Genomic DNA, 18924 nt, shown 5'->3' on the forward strand with positions numbered 1-18924 from the left:
AACTTTAGATGTTCTCAATAATTTGTCGTTTGATATGTTGAAAATTACAATGGAAACTAAAAATTTATCTTAATCACTTGGACAGGGCTTGGATTAAGGTCAGTGGGGGTGATCACAACCGTAAGGTCAACGGCATCCTTGGCCTTTTGTGCAGGCTACACTTCCCTAGCTTAGTGCAGTTCGACGAAGAGCTGGTGCCGGCCTACACGTGGGGCAACTACGTCACCGCCCTCGACGCCGCTGATCGTGATGACAGGGTATTCCCCAACATGGCGGAGCGGGTGAAGGGCGAGCTGTGGGTAAGTATTCCTCGCACTACATTGCTCAATATATCACATTCACTGGACATTCTTGAAGTAATGATTGTATACATCGCGTCTATATGCAGGACTTCTACAGATGCTAGGAGGGGTACGAGGCCAAGGCGACCTCCATCTCTGAAGAAGCCGCCAAGAAGCTCGTGAAGGACATGCACTACGAGGCGCGCGTTCAGGTCATCATCGACTACTATGCTCAACATAGAGGGATAAAGGTTAAAAAAGAAGAGGCAAGAACAATGAACCTGACCCGGGAATAATTCTTGAAGGTAAATATAAAATATTAATACTTACTTTTTATGAGATACTCAATACTTTCATTTTTTCATATGTCATACACTTGATGACATAGGTTCCTCCGTACTGGTGCGCCCAGCTGAGCTAGGGAAGTGTAGCCTACACAAAAGGCCTAGGTGGACTAATTGTGTTTATGTGAGATACACATGTGATTAGTCCATAGGTACATATGTGTGAGCAACATATGCCATGAAGGTGAAAATGGCTTGGAGATGTTGCAAAGCTCACACATGTGATGATGAAGGAGCTTATTGCACATGAGACATGACATTGAGTCATGTGATCAAGGTGAAGAAGATCAAGACAAGACTTGGCTTGATGGACCGGTTGCAAGCGTGAAGGACAAGTCGGAGGCTTTGGAGCGATGGACCATGTGGCGGTGAAGCTTGAGCAAGACTTGGCGCCGATGGACGAAGGCAATGGTGAAAAGCAAGTGAAGTCAAGATCGATGAACCAATATGATCACGTGATGATATGGAGTGGATCATATCATTGTTGATCGTGTTGGTGCATGTGTTGCATCGACATTGGAGGAGATGGAATGGAATGCGCAAGGCAAAGGTATAACCTAGGGCATTTCATTTCACCGGTCATAGGTGTGTAGAGAAGTTTGTGACTAGGTTTAGGATAGATGGCCGTACTATCAAGAGGGGCAAACTTGTTTGCATATCGGTCATCTAGTGCCACTCGAGTGATCTAACTTTGCATCGTCGCTAGGATTGAGTGGCGTGGCAAGTTGAGTGGCTAATCCTTTGGAAAATGATTATAAAAATGCTAACACACATACACATGATGGTGTACACTTGGTGGTGTTGGCACATTTACAAAGGAGATGAAGTTGGAGTTGATGTGGATCAACTCGGCGATGAAACGGAGACGAGAAGGGTTTGAAACTCCACCGGCGCCCTATACAGAAAAGATAGGATTTCACAAAGTGGACTAGATGCTGGTCACGTGGTGACCGGATGCTGGGGTCCTACGTCTGGTCAATGGCAGCAGAGAGCATGCAGGTGTGTCGGTCTTCGACTGAATGCTGGTGCTGGAAGTGAGCGGACGCTGGCAGGGTATGTCTGATCAGGCTGATGTACAGTGACATAGGTGACACAGAAAAGTTGGAGAAGGGCCAGACGCTGACGCCGCGTCCGATCATGACTGACCAGACGCATTCGGTCGTAACTGGTACCTTACTGGAAACGACCGGACGCTAGGGTCGCTACATCCGGTCAGTTTGTGCAGCTGCGTCCGGTCATCACTTGACCATTGAGATCAAGTGACTGAAGTTGAATGGAGGCGACACGTGGCGAGAATCCGTTGATCGGACGCTGAGGTCCTGCGTCTGGTCAATACGACCGGAGCGTCCGGTCGTCCCGAGTTTTGCCCAGTGAAGGGGTAACGGCTAGTTTAGCCCGTGGGGCTATAAATAGAAGGTGGCCTCGGCCATGGCTAGTGCTGAGCACCTCGGGGGACTTTGTGTCCATGCTTGTGAGTGCTTGGGAGCCCTCCATCTCACATATACTTGATAGTGATCATTCGATTGTGTGATAGAGCGATTCTAGTGCGATTGCATCTTGAGGTTGCATCAAGTGGCACTAGGTGATCGAGTAGCAAGCCAGTGGTGCTTGTTACTCTTGGAGGTTGCCACCTCCTAGACGGCTTGGTGGTGATCTTCGTCGAAGCCCACAAGAACCTTGTGCGGTGCTCCAGAGAAGAGCTTTGTGAGGGGCATTGTGCTCGCCCCGCGGGAGCCACAAAGAGCAACTTTAGTTGAGCGTGTCATTGAGCTACCCTCACTTTCGGGGTAGGTTCTTGCGGTGCTCGATGTGCGGGCTTGGCGGGTGATGCCAATTAGCCGCCGAACCATCAAGTGAGCGGTCGACACAACGGAGACTAGCGTGTTGGCAAACACGTGAACCTCAGGAGAAAAATCACTGTGTCAACCTTGTTCTTTCCGTTGGTTTGCATCCTCGTTACACAAGCTTGTAATTACTTTTGCATACATTGTGCTTGTATAGTTGCTTTTGTAATTAGTTAGCTTGTATAGCTTACTAGTTACCTTCTTACTTGTGTAGCATAGAAGTAGCTCCCTTGCGTGGCTAATTTGGTTTGTGTGACCTTGTTAGTCACATTGTTTAGTTTGTATCGCTAAGTAATTGCGCTCTCTAATTTGACATTGGTTGCCTTGTTATTGAACATTGTTAGTGAGTATTAGGTGGCTTTGTGCTTTTGCTTACTAGCATGTGTAGGAGCTCCCCTGTTGCTTAAAGTACTAGTGGCATAGGTTTGTGTGACCTTGCTTCTAGAATTGGTTAGGTGAGCTCTAGCTAGCCTGGCACCTTTGTTGCTTAATTAGTATCTTTGGAAGGTGCTAGAGAACATAGATAGAGGGGTGTAGTCTTGGCTAGACCGATAGTCTTAATTCCACACTGTTTCGGTTAGCCGACGTAATTAATTTTAGAAAGGACTATTCACCCCCCTCTAGTCCGCCATCTCGACCTTACACCAGCATACCCAGTGCTGGAAATACATGGTGGACAAGTGGTTGGAGCCCGAGTGGGTGGAGACGCACAACGCTTGCCGGGACCGGCGTTTGCTGATGCCACGTGGATCACACCAGCAAGGCAGTCTGAGCCTCGACGAATACAGGGAAAATGGGTACGTGAATTCATTTCTTTATTCTAACATTTAATTTTGCATAATTTTTAATCATTTTGCATTTTTGCCGCGGTCGTCGTCATATGATGGCTAGTCTTGCTCCCAGTTCAAGGCATGGGTTCTGTCCAAAAAGGGCAAGGCGACCGCAAACATCGACTTCAACCCGGAGGAACCGCTCGAGGCGTACAACGATCCTAGCATCCACAGCCGTGTCAGTGAGTACACAGCGATGGCAAGGCAGGTTCATGGGCCACAGTTTGATCTGAGCACCCAGGATCTTGATGGAGAAAATCGTGATGAGAGTGGGAGGAGGCAAGAAGCATGGCCGGTACTTGATTGGTGACAGTACAATCGACACGGCCTCTACTCCCACTCTCTCTTAGATCCGAGCAAGGAGCATGAACTCGAGCCCGGCGATACGCCCACGGCCAACCGCTACACAGTTCCAGATGGAGGCTCTCCAGGTTATTTCTGTTTTATTCATCGTTCGTTGATTGTTACGTACTTTAGCTTTGCATTGTAGCATTGGAATAAAATGTTATAGGCCTGGGTGGAAGCAGAAACGAAGCAACGGGAGGAGATGGAGGCGAGGATGGAGGAGATGATTCAGTAGAGGGTGGCGGCCGAGCGGCAGAACATGGAGGAAGAACAACGGCGGACGATGCAGAGGATAGAGGAAGAAAATCGGTTGAGGATGGACCAAATGTTCCAATACATGTAGAATTTTACATCGAGTATGGGTCAAGCTTTGTCACCACCACCGGTGCTATTCCCTCCACCTCAGCCACCCACAACTACTCCTGTGAGTTACTTGACATCTTATACTGCAGATTGAATGCTTTGACTTAGAGAACTTTAGATGTTAGCCTCAAGACCCGGACTTAGAGAATTGGGGTGCTGCATGCTTGCTCATCATCTCACAAAAGCATGATCCAAATAGAATGCATGCTAGCTTTGCTAGAAGCTGGACCAGCTAGCTAGCTATGCTGATATAGCTCATGAGTCATGATGTAAGAGTCAATGCTAGCTTTTCATACTATAGCCATTAGTATTTTACTGCTGATATAGCTCATTAGTATTTTACTGTATTTGTTTCTTACTATAGCCATCAGCTTTTTCCACACTGGTTAGAACATTCTATTTTTTGCAAGGTTACAGTGTGTGATGTGTCTGATTCACTGATTGTGATCATAAAGCCCAACATTTGGCCCCAATTAACTGACCATGCCAAGCAGTTACACTTCTACAGAGCAGCTATGGAGTTGTTACAAGTTTAAGCTCTGGCGCTGGTGGATGCAAGTAGATTTGTTTTTTTATATAAATTGCTCGAAATTAACAAGCTGTGCTTAACACCATGTTGCAACTGGCAGCAGCAGTTCAGCAGCCAGCACGGTTTGCATGGGATCACGGATCATGTTTCCGTGTCTGCTTTGTGATAGAGTCTTCAGCAGTATGATACTATCTTGTGTAGGTCTTCTCTGGCTGAATTGGTCTCGCAATTTTTTTTCCTGGAGTGGTGGATTGTCAGGATTGGGATGCCAAGTACTATATGCGTCTGGTTGATAAGAACGGGGGAGGAATGAACTGAGGGAGTGGTTGCATCATGCTGATGGAGTGTGGTAGTGGTACTGTAGTGGTGGTCCTGGTATTTCCATTCTTATGTGGTGAAGGCAATTGAATCTATTATTATGTTGAATTTAACAAAAATATATATGTTTTATTGTCAGTAAACATTGCTAGAGTTGTTAGTACTAACCTATATATCATTTTCCTGCAACTTAAAAAGGAAGCTAACACTGTTTCAAATACTTCTCTTTTGTGCAGAATCAATCGGCGGCATCAAATAATCAGTCTCAAGACCCGGATTTGTCGTAGTGGTTCCAAGGGCCTCCACAGTGATTGCATTTGCATTTGTGGCTTATTGTGACTTAGTTGTGACTTGTGATGATGGTTTATTGTGAATTGTGATAATGGTTTATTGTGAACTGTGATGATGGTTTATTGTGAATTGTGATGATGGTTTATTATGCCTGTGACATACAATTATGCCTGTGACATATACTTCTGCCTATGATGATGTTTTATTGTGAATTGTGATGGTTTATTGTGAATTGAGATGGGTCCGTTATATGTGATAGATTAGTAAAAAAGGGGTATTGGTCGCTTTGCCGAGTGTAACACTCGGCAAAGAGAGGCGTTACCGAGTGTCAAGCCAAGACACTCAGCGAAGAGATCAATTTCTGTTATTCTGGGAACCTTCTTTGCCGAGTGTTTTGTCTTTGCCGAGTGTATTCTAATGGACACTCAGCAAAGTAACCATAAAATCTGCCCCTTGTGCTCTTTTTTGCCGAGTGTATTGGTCTTGACACTCGGCAAAGTGTGTAAACATTGCCGAGTGCTTTGGTCTTGACACTCGGCAAAGTTTATAGACTTTACCGAGTGTTTTGTAATTGACACTCGGCAAAGTTTAGAAACTTTGCCGAGTGTTTTTCGCTTGACACTCGGCAAACTTTAGAAATATTACCGAGTGTTTTGGAACTGACACTCGGCAAAGTTTATAAATTTTGCCGAGTGTTTTGGTCTTGACACTCGGTAAAGTTAAGAAACTTTGCCGAGTGTTTTCCCGTCGTGCACTCGGCAAAACAGCCGTCACTGTGCCATCCTGTTAACATTTTTTTGCCGAGTGTTTACTGACACTCGGCAAACCATTTGCCGAGTGCGCGATAAAAAACACTCTGTAAACTACTGTTTGCCGACACTGTAGATGCCGTGAGCCCTATGCCAAGTGTTACACTCGGCAAAGCGGTTGCCGAGTGTTTTTGGGCCTTTGCCGAGTGCCCCTGACACTCGGCAAATCTACTGTATCCCGTAGTGTGATCAGTGTGTTGCCTAGCCTTGTGCTTCAACGAGTTGGAGCAAACTGACCCACGGATATTTGTCACGTTCAAAATAAGCTGATGATGTCTTGTTTGGCGCATACTTGCATGAAACCAAGATCGAAAGTATGACAGCAGTTTGTTCAATAATACGAAAATATCAGATTCATTTACATTAATTATTCATATTCAAGCATAGTTAAATCATTTTCCATTATCAACGCTAAGTAATTTCTATGTAAAAGCAAACTTATGGCCTTAGCTAGGTTGCTAGCCATTCACAGATCATCATTCAAACAAAAGAAGGTCCACAAAACATGAAGTTATGATATGAGAAATCACATGTGAAACATAGTCTCCATGTAAAACAACTATTGGCCCAAGAAAAATCACGAAAAAATAAGACAAGAGGATATATTGAGCAAAGACATTACTATGTTCTAACAATTAGAGAATATATTCGGCAAAGTACTATGTTCTAATAATTAGTATAGTTGTAGTAGTCATATTGTAATTTAGCTTGCCATCAAAACCCAGTTTTAATTCTGCTGTGCCTCAGGAATCTAGAACAATCAACAGAACTACCTGCATAGTCAAAACTGGAAAATAACAAAAAGGTAAACACCATCATAATTTGATGAAATTTAAGATATACTTCTAGAGAAACACAACAGTATTGATCTCAGCATTAGTACTATAGGAACATACAAAGGTGACCCAATAAAATATCAGATGGCATATAGTGAAAGCGATGATTTAGCAAAGCTTTCGTATGTTGCAAACAAAAATTAACATGAGTATACAATCAATAGAAAGGCAAGGTAATTCCATGGTATTGTGTTAATCATATAAACAATTTTCATATAAACTCCAGAATCTCTAAGTTTCATATAGTTTATTTGAAATTTTGAAAATGGGCAACAACAGTCATAGACGTGGTTATTTAAGACTACAAGCACATGCCTGGATTTTAACCGGTGGCAATAATCCTTTGCTTGATCTAGTTTGTCAAATATTATATAGATGCTAACTGAGATTGGGAGTATGAATATATGAAAGTAAATGATTAAAATAATTCAACATGTGAAATGGATATAGAGGGAGAAACTAAATCGCTAATGCTAAACATTTGAAGATGATGACAAGTTGATCCTTTTCTCGATTGAATGCACTATATCGGTACCAGGAAAAGCATAGTATGTAGTTGAGCAGCAAGGAAATAATGTTTGTGGTATGTATCAAGGGGCATGCGAGGGACCATTATAATATTTCTATGGGAGATGAAACCTGTGAGGTACCAATTTAATACGAAAAATCCTCTTTCATTTTTTTGGTTGAGCAACATGACTCATGGGAATGTTCTCTGATGCTTCAGTTTCCATCTCATACATATGTTCTCTAATCACTCCATGTTCCACGGCTTGGTTACCACACCCATTAGTGAAGTACTGATAGAAGATATGGAGTACTATACAAGCGTATGGTGTATTTTTTTATTCTAGTTCTAACCTTCTGATGGCTATGGAGTTACCAACGCAAACCGATTTGTCCAACTTCTTGTTTTTTGTTCACTTCTCTTGAAAAGCTCTGATTCAGGAATGATATAAAAGTTGATGTACCAGAAACAATCCTATACCACTTAGAAACTAATACGGAGATAATATAGTTTGTTTGAGCAATCTCAAATTACGATTCTCCATCAAATTCAGAGCTCTTGAACCCCATAATGATAATTCAAATATTAAATGGTGCCTCCTCTATATTAAGATTAGTAAAGTGTCAAAGAAATTTTCATTAGTATATGGCTATGGGTTGGGCAGATGGCATAATTGAACTTATTGTACCTATGAAGCTGAAATGCAACATATTAGCAATAAGACATGATTCACTTATGAAAATAAGTACTTAGGTATATCAAGCCATTAATTTCTTTGTGAAGAATTTTGAAGCAATATAAGGATGCAAACCTTTGGGTGCTTACTATCATAATGAATCAAAGGAGAAAGGCAGTAGATTAATGCTCAAGACATGGAGTTTTATTGCAATTTAATCTTCTTTCTCGTAGCAGCAACCTTGAGGCCGCCCTTAGTCTAGCAGTCAGCTGCTGCAACCTACAGTGACATTTTGTCATGCACCTTGCCTGCATGCCCTCCTCTGCTATGATAGTTGACATGAGAGAGCTTAGCTAGATAGAATAGTGGCGATGGCAGAGGGGAGCTAGGGATAACACGCCACCGCTGGGTCTCCTACTATTCCCATCGGGCCTCTGATGTATCTCCTCTTCCGTCTCGAGCCGATGCAAGTGGCATACAAGAACGAGGAGAGAGAAAGGGGGTAGCTACCATGCACGCGGATGTGCTAGCGACTTGGAGGCGGCCAAGCCCGTGACCATATCAGCATGGTTGCCTTCAGCAATGTGCTCTGCTCTGGCCCTGGACGCCGCTGTGGCGCCGTGAGAGGGAAGAGCTCGGGCATCCGAAAGCGAGCACGGAGGAGCACGATGTTTTTTGAGCTAGCGCGAGTGCGTAGCTGTTCGAGAGGAGTGTAGAAATTCCTCTGCCGTGTTCCACAACGCATGTGAACAGACGGTGAGATCTTCATTGTGAGGGCCGAGCACTCCATCGCTGGGGCTATAGCGCTTGACCTTCACGCCTGCGCCGGGGTGGCCACAGCCGCCGTGCCTGCGCCCGCTGCTCGCTCCGAGGTGGCCAGAGCCGCCACGCCCGCACCGCTGGCCGTGTTGGGGTCGCAGGGGCCCTTCCCATGTCGGGATATCCGAGATCGGAGAGGCCAGGGTCACCGCGTCCACACCCCGCTTGCGCCGGTGTCGTCGGGGCTACTTGGGCCCCCACCCGCGTCGAGATGGTTGGGAACGACGCGAAGGGAGGAGGGAGGTGCGGGGGCGTCCAGGTCGAGCGTGATTGCGCCGTGCGGCCTTGGGCGGGCTCTCTCTCCTCTGCATGACGGGTAACCCCTCGGAATGTTTCGCGAGCTATCGGTTCGACACCCGCACAGACCCACAATCGGACGGCTCACATGGCTTTGTTGCCGTATCGAACGGTTTACGGGTTATCGGGCGACGTGGCCCGATCCACTGACCCGCTTTTGGAAGCAGGATTCCTATACAGAGACTAGAAATCATGCGCGACATTGCTGCGTAGATGATCCTGTGTCGGGCCAGCACCAGCCTACGATACTTCAGCCAGCCGCTGCAGGCGAACAGGACCGGATTCCGTACACATTATGTATAGCCTGGTTGAGGAAATCATTCTCAAGAAAGAATAATGGCTATATCAACTTGAATAGAGAAAAGGAAGTTCAGAATACGTGGTAGGCCTAGATAGTATAGCGATTCAGAAGAACTCGTGATAACCAAAGAAGACATGTCAACATCTCATTGATCTGATTTTGTGTATATTGCAGTATATACGACGGACACCACGGGGCCCCACATGAAGATACACAAAGGTGCTAGAACTCCTATATATAATGACTGCAGCATGCAATGGCTATATAACCCTTCTGTTCCAAGTCTGTCTTCTATTTCCATGTTCCTACTTGTTGAATAGTCGCTGCAAGTGTATAACAGGAAAAAACAATCAGAATATGTTTTTTTGGCTGTATTCCTATACTGAGTTTCAATTATGGGCAATATACTTTAGGTTTACTCAATCAGAACTATGGAGATTGGAGAATAGGATAAGCGTGATACATTTGTCTCATGTGGAAGGGAACTTTGCTAATATCATGTGGAACCGAAAGTGATGATGGAGCTTAACCTATAACCTGGTCCAGCCAGAGATGCTTTTTTTATTACTTATTTACCTTTTTATTTTTCACTTGTTGGTTTAGAAAATTAGAAGGTTTCAAATAAAGATGAGTTGAGTTCCAAATGTGCCCAGTAGCAACTCCATCTATGGGATACAATTCAATATAGCAATGCATCAATAATTTTAAGTGCTGATGGTCATATAAAAGTTTTGTAAGATCATAGTTTTATAAGAGAACAGTATTTTCTGAAACTAAGCATATCTCACAGATATTGTCATAAAAACTGAGGCCATGCATAAGTATGCATCACTAAGTTTCTTTCAGTGGCACAGCACAAAAATGTCTTGTATAACCTTTAATGAATGATGAAGAGCTAGAGTACTTGAAGGGTGATGCATTAAACTTGACTGCCTAAGAATGGGGAGACTGTCTAGGAGGTAATGAATGCTTGTGTCATGGTTGTGTCGCAGGTAAGGATGAAAACGGACGGAATCGAACGGAGAACTCCTCAACCGTTTTCTACTTTTACATTTGAATACGAAAACGAAAACGAAAGCGGACAAACCGAACACGAAAACGAACACGAACTTACGGAATATCGAGAATTTCGAAAACGAAATAATTCGAGCGGAATTATATCGAACACGGTCGGTATACGAAAACTCAATACGGAATACCGACCCGTAGACCAAGTGCATGACTAAGTGCATACATGATCAAGTTCAAGTGCATATAATAATTAACAAGTGCATATTATAGAAACATGAACTCAAACTGAGTCAGAATAATTTTATTAATCTTTTTAGAATAGATGTAGTATTTTATTTTAAAGATTTATTCAGATTTTTCTTTTGAGTAACAAAGATTTATTCGGGTGATGCAAAAACTATCAAATGATTGACTTTGCAGGTGGGGGTTAAACCGATGAGTTTGATGGGCTATGGCCCAGGTGGGCTTTCGTGTAGATGCTGCCGGTTTCCTGACATTTAGCACCATTTCATGAGGTGAAGAGAGACGAGGCTGAGCGCCGTCTATAAGAGAGGGCAGCTGGCCACCAGTAGAAAGAACACAGTTGCGTGGTGAACAACCTGTAATTGGGCTGTATGACCTGTGCAGTTGGCCAAATTCGGTTTAAACCGAATTTTCAATTCGGAATATTTCAAATTAAAAGTAGAAAAGTAGAAAACGGTCGGAAAAATGTCTAAACCGTTTTCTACTTTTACATTTGAAATACGAAACATCTGAAATGCGAAAGCGAAAACGGTAAAGTCGGACAAGAAAATGCGGATTCGATCGGATTAAATATAAAAAAACGATGCGGTTCGGTTCGGGATATTTCCGTTCCGTTTTCATCCTTAGTCGCAGGCAACATAAGCATCCATTCCATAGCATACTGAATTACTGATATAGGTCCTTGACTGAAGCCATACAATCTACTCCATGGCACCGCTAAATAGTACCACATTGTCCTCATTGACTGAAGCTATACATACATACAGTACTACAAGACATTGCTAATGCACGATCATGATTGAAGCACCCACTGATTGAAGGCATACAACTACTGCGTGAAGTGGCTCCTACACCATACGACTATCTCTGCGCTTTGTGCTTCTAAAAGAACTTCACAACAGATGGGCTTGCAAACAAAGAATATTAAACAAATAGGAATTCCATCTTAATTTCATAAATTTTAGACAAGCAGTCATCAAGCATGTATTTATCAGTGAAAAAAATCTATGATAGCTGGCATCTTGCCATATCTAATCCTATTGATTTCTGTAATATTTTGGTAAGAGGCTATGTGCATGCAAAAGAATTTCACAAACAGCTGGGTTTGGTAACAAAAAAATATGAAGCAAATATGAATTTCCATCTCATTCTAATTCTAAAACAATGTCTTAGGGATGAAAAGTCAACAATAACTTAAGACTGCTCATCCTCAAAGCTTATGTTTCTGCTTTGCGAGATCAGTTTGTTTTAAACATCTTCAAATTAACAATTCATGAGGGACGCGCAAGCATCACAGTGAATATCAAAGAGGACCGGCTAGAAGCAGTACTGCAAAAGAAGGTCTCAAACACAGCCCGGATAAGCATCGATTCATGGCTGTTTACCTCATTGCCTCATGGGCATTCCGTCGAACACCACCTGTGCGCTATTGATGTCACATCCGGTCCAGCGTTGGTGAGTGCTGCCGGGCAGTGAACGCCAATTTAGGTGGACGGGATGTCGTTGCTGCCGTCCCCTTCGGCTTGGGGGTCGCCGGGCATGGTCAGCCGCCCAACCTGCACGCCCCTTTCCGTGGCTTCACCTGGACTGCCGTTATCTACAGCTCATGGCGTGTGGTGGTGCTGGCAAGCGGGCACTAAGGAGGAGCGGGGGCGCTTGATCCCCGCAGCGGCGTCACGTGCTGCGAAGAAAAGCTCGGCTCGCCCCCGCACCGCTCAACGGGGGACCGCGCTCACGTCGTCGAGGGCGCACCCGTGACGCGGTGCCCGTGCTGGTAGTCCACGGCCACAGCTGCGCGCCTCGCCAGTGCGGAGGCCGCGGCTTCCGCCGACGCGGAGGACATAACGTACGCCAGCACCGCTGCGGGTGCGTCGGCAGCCGGAGCGACGTGCGCGTCACGTGCTGCGAAGAAAAGCTCGGCTCGCCCCCACACCGCTCCAACGGTGGACCGCGCTCACGTCGTCGAGGGCGCACCCGTGACGCGGTGCCCGTGCTGATAGTCCACGGCCACAGCTGCGCGCCTCGCCAGTGCAGAGTCCACGGCTTCCGCCGGCGCGGAGGACAGAACGTACGCCAGCACCGCTGCGGGTGCGTCATCAGCCGGAGCGACATGCGCTGGGGTCGCCGGGGCCGCTGGGGCCCCCACCCGCGATGGGAACGCCGTGCCCCCGCCCGTGCCGGGAGGAGGAGGGAGGTGCGGGAGTCGAAGGCGAGGGGAGCGGCCAAACAATCGGCCCGCGACGAAGGATCGCGATGGCTCGGGTCGACGATAATGCTGGCGAGGAACCCGACCGATCCACAATTGGACGAACGAGATCGCTTGCTCGCCCGATCCAATGGTTAACGGGTTTGCGGGCGACGTGGCATGATGGTTTGCCCGCTTTTGGAGGCCGGATTCCTATAGAGAGATACCCTGCATGGGCATGGCCATTGGCAGTTGGCCACGAAAACAAGATAGCCACTGTACTCGCACGGACTTTAACAGTCCATGACAAAGCCAGAAAGCCTTGTGGCAAGAATGTCCGAAACTGATTGTTTAATTTGATCTTGATTCTGAAATGATTCACCAGCTAGAATCGTGAAGCTAATTGTCCAGGTTTTATTGGATTCTGACTTCCGGCTATAGTTTTTTAATACCACGTTTGATTGTTCGTTTACGCTTCTGTTGGATTCTGAGTTTCTAACTTCTGGCTATCCGTTCGCTTGGCTGATAAGCCATGACTGAAAGTACCGTTAGCTAATTTATTATGAGAGAAAAATACTGTTCGTTGGCTGAAAAAATACGACTTATAAGTCCAGCGAACATGGCGATAGTTTTTGAGAAGCAAGAACATCCTTTTTTGTTTACTACTACTATAGCCTGAGAAGCTAGAAGTCTGGGTGTGCTTTTACTAGAAGCAGGTTTTTCCGGCCGCATAGCACCGTGTTCATGAGCATGTATGCAACTCCGTTTTACTACAAAGAATTCAGATATTTAAAGGCTTGTTTGGATCTATTAGTGCTAGTAGTTATAAGCTAAAATTAGCAGGTAAGGATTCAAATAGAAATCTGCTGACTATTTAGCAAGTGGAGGTGCTAACTGTTTGCTCATTAGGGCTTATTTGGATCCACTACTAATAGTCAGAGCATCTCCGAGAGTCTTTCTAAAGCTCACTCTATAAATCATCATTTAGAGAAATATTTGCATAAAAAATCTATTTCTATATCTTTACACCCTTCATCAGTTTTTCTATCTTTTTTTTTACCAGAAACTGTAGAGCAACATATATTAAAAAAAATAAGAGAGAGTATAAGCTAGGAAACTTAAAAAGGAATTAGCCAAGAGCTAACTAGAAGGAGGAAACTCTAGACAGAAAGGAAGACCAAAACTATAAAGAGTTGAGCCAATTCATTACAGACAGGTGAAAGGCAGGATTGATTTTGTGCAAATGAAGCTTAACTTCATTCGTGAAGGACTGTTTCCATGTAGCCAAGGAGGACAGTTTTTCTATATATTGTGTGCACTCTAGAGAGTTATTGTCGTTTTCTATCTTTAGTTAGCGAGAAAATTTATAATAGAATTAGGTGGCTATATTTAGATAATCAAATAAAGAAGCTGTTGGAGGGTATTTTTTTCATTAAAATCTCTATTCCTAACAATTAGGAATGATATAAGGAGTCTCTTGGAGTTGCTCTTAGCTAGCTAATAGCTACTAACTATTAACTAGCTAATAGCTACTAACCATTAGCTAGCTAATTATTAGCAGAGATTGTTTCGATATCCACTTACTAATATTTTGCTAATATAGGGTTAGCACCTGCTAGTGGAATTAATAGTTAGCGGCCCTCTAACTAATATAGTTGGTCTATTAGCAGATCTATTCGGATCCACTAGTACTAATCTTAGTTGCTAACTATTACCACTAATGGATCCAAAAAGGCCCTTAGTAGATGGAGGATGCTAATAGTTCATAAACCTCTGATCAACTATCCAACCACCTATTAACAGGGGATCCAAACAGATCTCGCTAATAACTAGCTACTAATAGTTAGTAGCTATTAAAGCAACTTTAAGGGCCTCTCTATATCCTTTCTTATTGTCAAGAATAAAGATTTTGGTGAAATTTTTTTACTCTTAACAACTTTTCAATTGGATCCCTAAATATTGCTATCCTCTATTCCATATTTCATGTTAGCCAAAGATGGAGACCGAATTAGCTCTCTATAGTGCGCACAAGTATATAGAAAAATTATTGGAGGGTGAAAAGATATAGAGAGAGATTTTTGTACAAATAGCTCTCTAAATGATAATTTAGAGAGTAAATTTAAGAAAGACTTTTGAAGATACTCTTAGCTAGCTAGCTATTAGCACTAGGTGGATCCAAATATGACCTAAGGAAAAAATCAGATGTCAAGTAACATACAAAAAAAGGTTCATCCTTTATGGCTGAAAGGATAAAGATGCCCAAGAGGAGAGGTGAATTGGGCTAATTCTAAAATTCTTTGCAATAATTAAACCCTACACTTAGCCCACTTCACTCCTTGTGCCTAAAATGTGGTTCTAATTATCTACCGCACAAAAGTTTAGCACCCTAAGTTCTAATCCTACTCTAACAAGGCAATTCTAAGAATGTAAAGACAAGAATTGAATTGCTCAAAAGTAAAAGCTCAAAGTAAAGAGAGGAGAAGGAACGCGGCGATGTTTTGCCAAGGTATCGGAGAGTCGCCACTCTCCACTAGTCCTCGTTGGAGCACCCGTGCAAGGGTGTTGCTCCCCCTTGATCCGCGCAAGGATCAAGTGCTCTCTACGGGTTGATTCTTCGACACTCCGTCGCGGTGAATCACCCACAACCGCTCACAACTTGAGTTGGGTCATCCACAAGCTCCGCCGGATGATCACCAAACTCCCAATCACCACCAAGCCGTCTAGGTGATGGCGATCACCAAGAGTAACAAACAAGAACTCTCACTTGACTACAACAAACATAATGAGAAGGGTGGATGCACACTTGCTACTCTCTTTTTACTAATGAGGCCTCTATCTTAGATTCTCAAATATCAATCACATCACTAGGCTCTTGCTCTCCTTGACACTCTCAAGGGTGTTTCTCAGCTGTTGAAATGGGCAAGAGTGCTGCCTTGAATGAATAGAGGAAGTGTTTATAACCCTTCATTCAAAACGAAGCGTTATGTGCTATTGCGGGGTGACTGGACGCTCCGATCAGTTCTCCCCGCCACAGAGCCGTTAAGTTGTAACCGGACTCTGACCTGCGTCTGGTCACGAAAACTGCTCTCTAGAACCTTACTGATGTTGACCGGACTCTGGCACCCAGCATCCTATCACTTTGCTGCTCAGTGTTCGGTCAGTAGCTAGAACCTGACCAGCGTCCGGTCAGTACTGACCCGACGCGTCCAGTCAGGATTCTCCCTCTCTGGAACCTTACTGGAGTTGACCGGACTCTGGCACCCAGCGTCCGGTCACTTTTCTCTCAGCGTCCGGTCGCAACCAGACGACTTCACCTTGATCAAATGAACTGACCGGACTCTGTGCCAGCGTTCGGTCACACCGGAACCAGCATCTGATCAACATTTGACCATCCATTCACTTCCAACTCGCAATCATATGTGAATGAAGTTTGCTCTAATTGATCTTAGGGTAACTTAGGAGCTACCTAGTGCTAGATTTGATAAGTGTGCACCACACCTAACCTACTAGACTCACCTAGGTCAAGCTACTAGTTCATACCCCCTTAATAGTACGGCTAAAGAAAAAACAAAGTCCTAAACTACTTTAAGTGTCTATTCAACACCAAACAACACTTAGAACTAGTCCATCCTTAACCTTATCGTCCATCCTTTGAAAACCGAAACGATTTTCATCATAGGGGCATGACAACCATGATTGCCCAATCAATTGCTATTACCATGACCTACCTTAATTGCATCTGTAAAACACACGTTAGTCATAAAAATCACGTATTGTCATTAATAACTGAAATCCAACTAGAGGCCTAGATGCTTTCAATGACTTTTTAGTTAACTTTCATTATCTTGGAGAAACCAAGTGCTAAAAGGACAATGACAATAAGCACTTTTAGTAAAGATTATGCGGGTACTGCAAGGTCCAACTTTACCCGGATTGTCCACTACAAGTTCATCATTCAGGCACAGAAATATCTCTTACTACCACATTCTTGTTTGTTTTATTATCCCAGATCGGCCTACTTATTGTTCAGCATCCAACCGTCGTCGTCAGGATGTATATAGGTGCTCAAGCATGATAACTGAGAGGTGCAGTGCGTGACAACTCATCATACTGATCCATCTTTAGCCAGGATGTTGGAAGAAATGTCATTCATCACTTCCAAAAGAGAATTGCTTGTATGATTGCCCATGACTAGCAGCAGCGGCTAAAAGTCTCTGCTGATAAACCGGAACCGGAAGAAAAAGCACAAGTTTCAGATAGCCCCTGCTGTAGCGTATCGACTTTAACTTTATCTGACCAAATAAAAATATCTATTTGTTGTTGTTCTTGTACTGTTTGTGATATTCAGTTTCATGGGTATGTTGAGAAGATCAGTTCGTTTTGTAAAGTGCACAGATTAAACGAAAACGTGTATAGCTTGACTTTCACAAACCACGGCATTGCGCATATGTACCCTGTGAGCCTTCAAGATCATGAGGAATTAACTTAAACACAAACAATAGGCAAGCGTGTAGACGAGCAGCAGTATAAATACACTCTGTTTTCGATTTTCTCGTCAGATACCATTAGCACGAGATAACATTACAATCAAGCAGTACGTCCACTACCCACACACTGACACACCCCTTAATTATTCCTCCTCATTTCGCTATCCAGGCGACCACTAGTTTGCTACTCAAGACATGCAGGTTTTCACATTCTGATGTCAAGCGCTAGGCCCCTGGCTCATTATTCCTTTGCCACCACAGCCCGAGGCCGAGGGCTATCACGCCGACGAGACTTGTATGTGGAACACCGTTCCGAACAGCCGGAGCACGCCGAACGTGACGAGCATGGCGAACCAGCCGCCCAGGAGCACCCTCAGGCCGGACCTCAGCATGTTGGCGCCGCCCAGATACGCGCCCGCCACGCCGAACCCAGCCAGGCCGACGCTGGTCGCGGCGCACACCGCGGCCACCCTGGCGGCCCACGACGGTATGAACACCCCCGCCAGCAGCGGCAGCAGCGCGCCGAACGCGAACGCCAGCGCCGACGCGACCGCGGCCTGCGTCGGGCTCGGCAGGCTGTCCCTGGCGCCTTCCTCCTCCTCCTCAGCGTCGCGCTTGATCTGCGACACCTCGATGTCGTACTGCGCGTACACTGAGACGAACTCGCCGATGGCCATGCTGCAGGCGCCGGCCACGAGCCCCGCCATGCCGGACACCAGCATGGCCTTGCGCGTCGCGTTCACGGCGCCCACGCCGATCATGAGGGAGGCAACGGAGACGAGCCCGTCGTTCGCGCCGAGGACGGCCGCGCGGAGCCACTGCGCGCGGGCCATGTAGTCGACGCCGGCGTCCCCGTCGACGACGTCGCGCGGATCGGCCCCGGCCGCGTTCGTCGCCGCACCCGCCTCCACGTCGAGGATGACAGCCCCCAGTGGCAGCGCGTCATTCTCCACCTTACCATTCGGAAAGGCGGAGGCTGCGGCCGCCGCCGCCGCCGCTGCGTGGACCTGGGAGCTGAGGTGAGGGTCCATGGAAATGGATCTCCAATGAAGGAAGCAAACCGATCGATCGAGGACTGGAGGAGGCCAAGGGGGAGTGTGCAGGTGAGATCGGTCGATGGATGGGGATGGGTGCGTGGCTGCCACACGCCCCGGGGCGGGGTATTTATAGCGGAATCAGCTAGGGTTCTCAGAGACGGACGGCTGCGATCGCGTCGCCTGTGGCGAGCACGCGCCCCATGCTGAGATGTAGAGTGTACTCGAGGCGCATCGCGGATTCCACGCACGCCTCAAAACTGTGTTTTTAGTTGCTGCCTTGCACATATCCCACACTTAAAAAAAAAGCTACAACGTGCCGCAATCTCGTTATATTTCTTTGATTATTAATTCATTTAAGGCTCGATTAGCACGGCGCCTGCTTCGGCTCCTGGCGGCTCTTGTGCTGAAGCTGTACCAAACGGTGGGTATCAAAATAGCTCATTCCAAAATGTTTAGAGAAGCAGAAGCTGTTTTTTTTTTTACTCAGGAGCCAAAGTTGTGAAAACATGGTTTTTTCTGAGTCCTCACAAATCTGATATAAATTATAACAAAACTGTCACGAAAGTTGTT

At 45.3% G+C, this 18924-nt stretch overlaps 1 protein-coding gene across 1 annotated transcript; it reads right to left on the minus strand.

The window, feature by feature from the left end:
• Positions 1 to 17373: 17373 nt before the first annotated feature.
• Positions 17374 to 18433, minus strand: LOC136494442 (vacuolar iron transporter homolog 2-like). Its single transcript, XM_066490607.1, has one exon. The coding sequence runs from the start codon at positions 18346 to 18348 to the stop codon at positions 17596 to 17598; it is 753 nt and encodes a 250-aa protein (XP_066346704.1). The 5' UTR covers positions 18349 to 18433; the 3' UTR covers positions 17374 to 17595.
• Positions 18434 to 18924: the final 491 nt, after the last annotated feature.

This window comes from Miscanthus floridulus, chromosome 11 (genome assembly GCF_019320115.1).
Source record: "Miscanthus floridulus cultivar M001 chromosome 11, ASM1932011v1, whole genome shotgun sequence".
NCBI classification, from domain to species: domain Eukaryota; kingdom Viridiplantae; phylum Streptophyta; class Magnoliopsida; order Poales; family Poaceae; genus Miscanthus; species Miscanthus floridulus.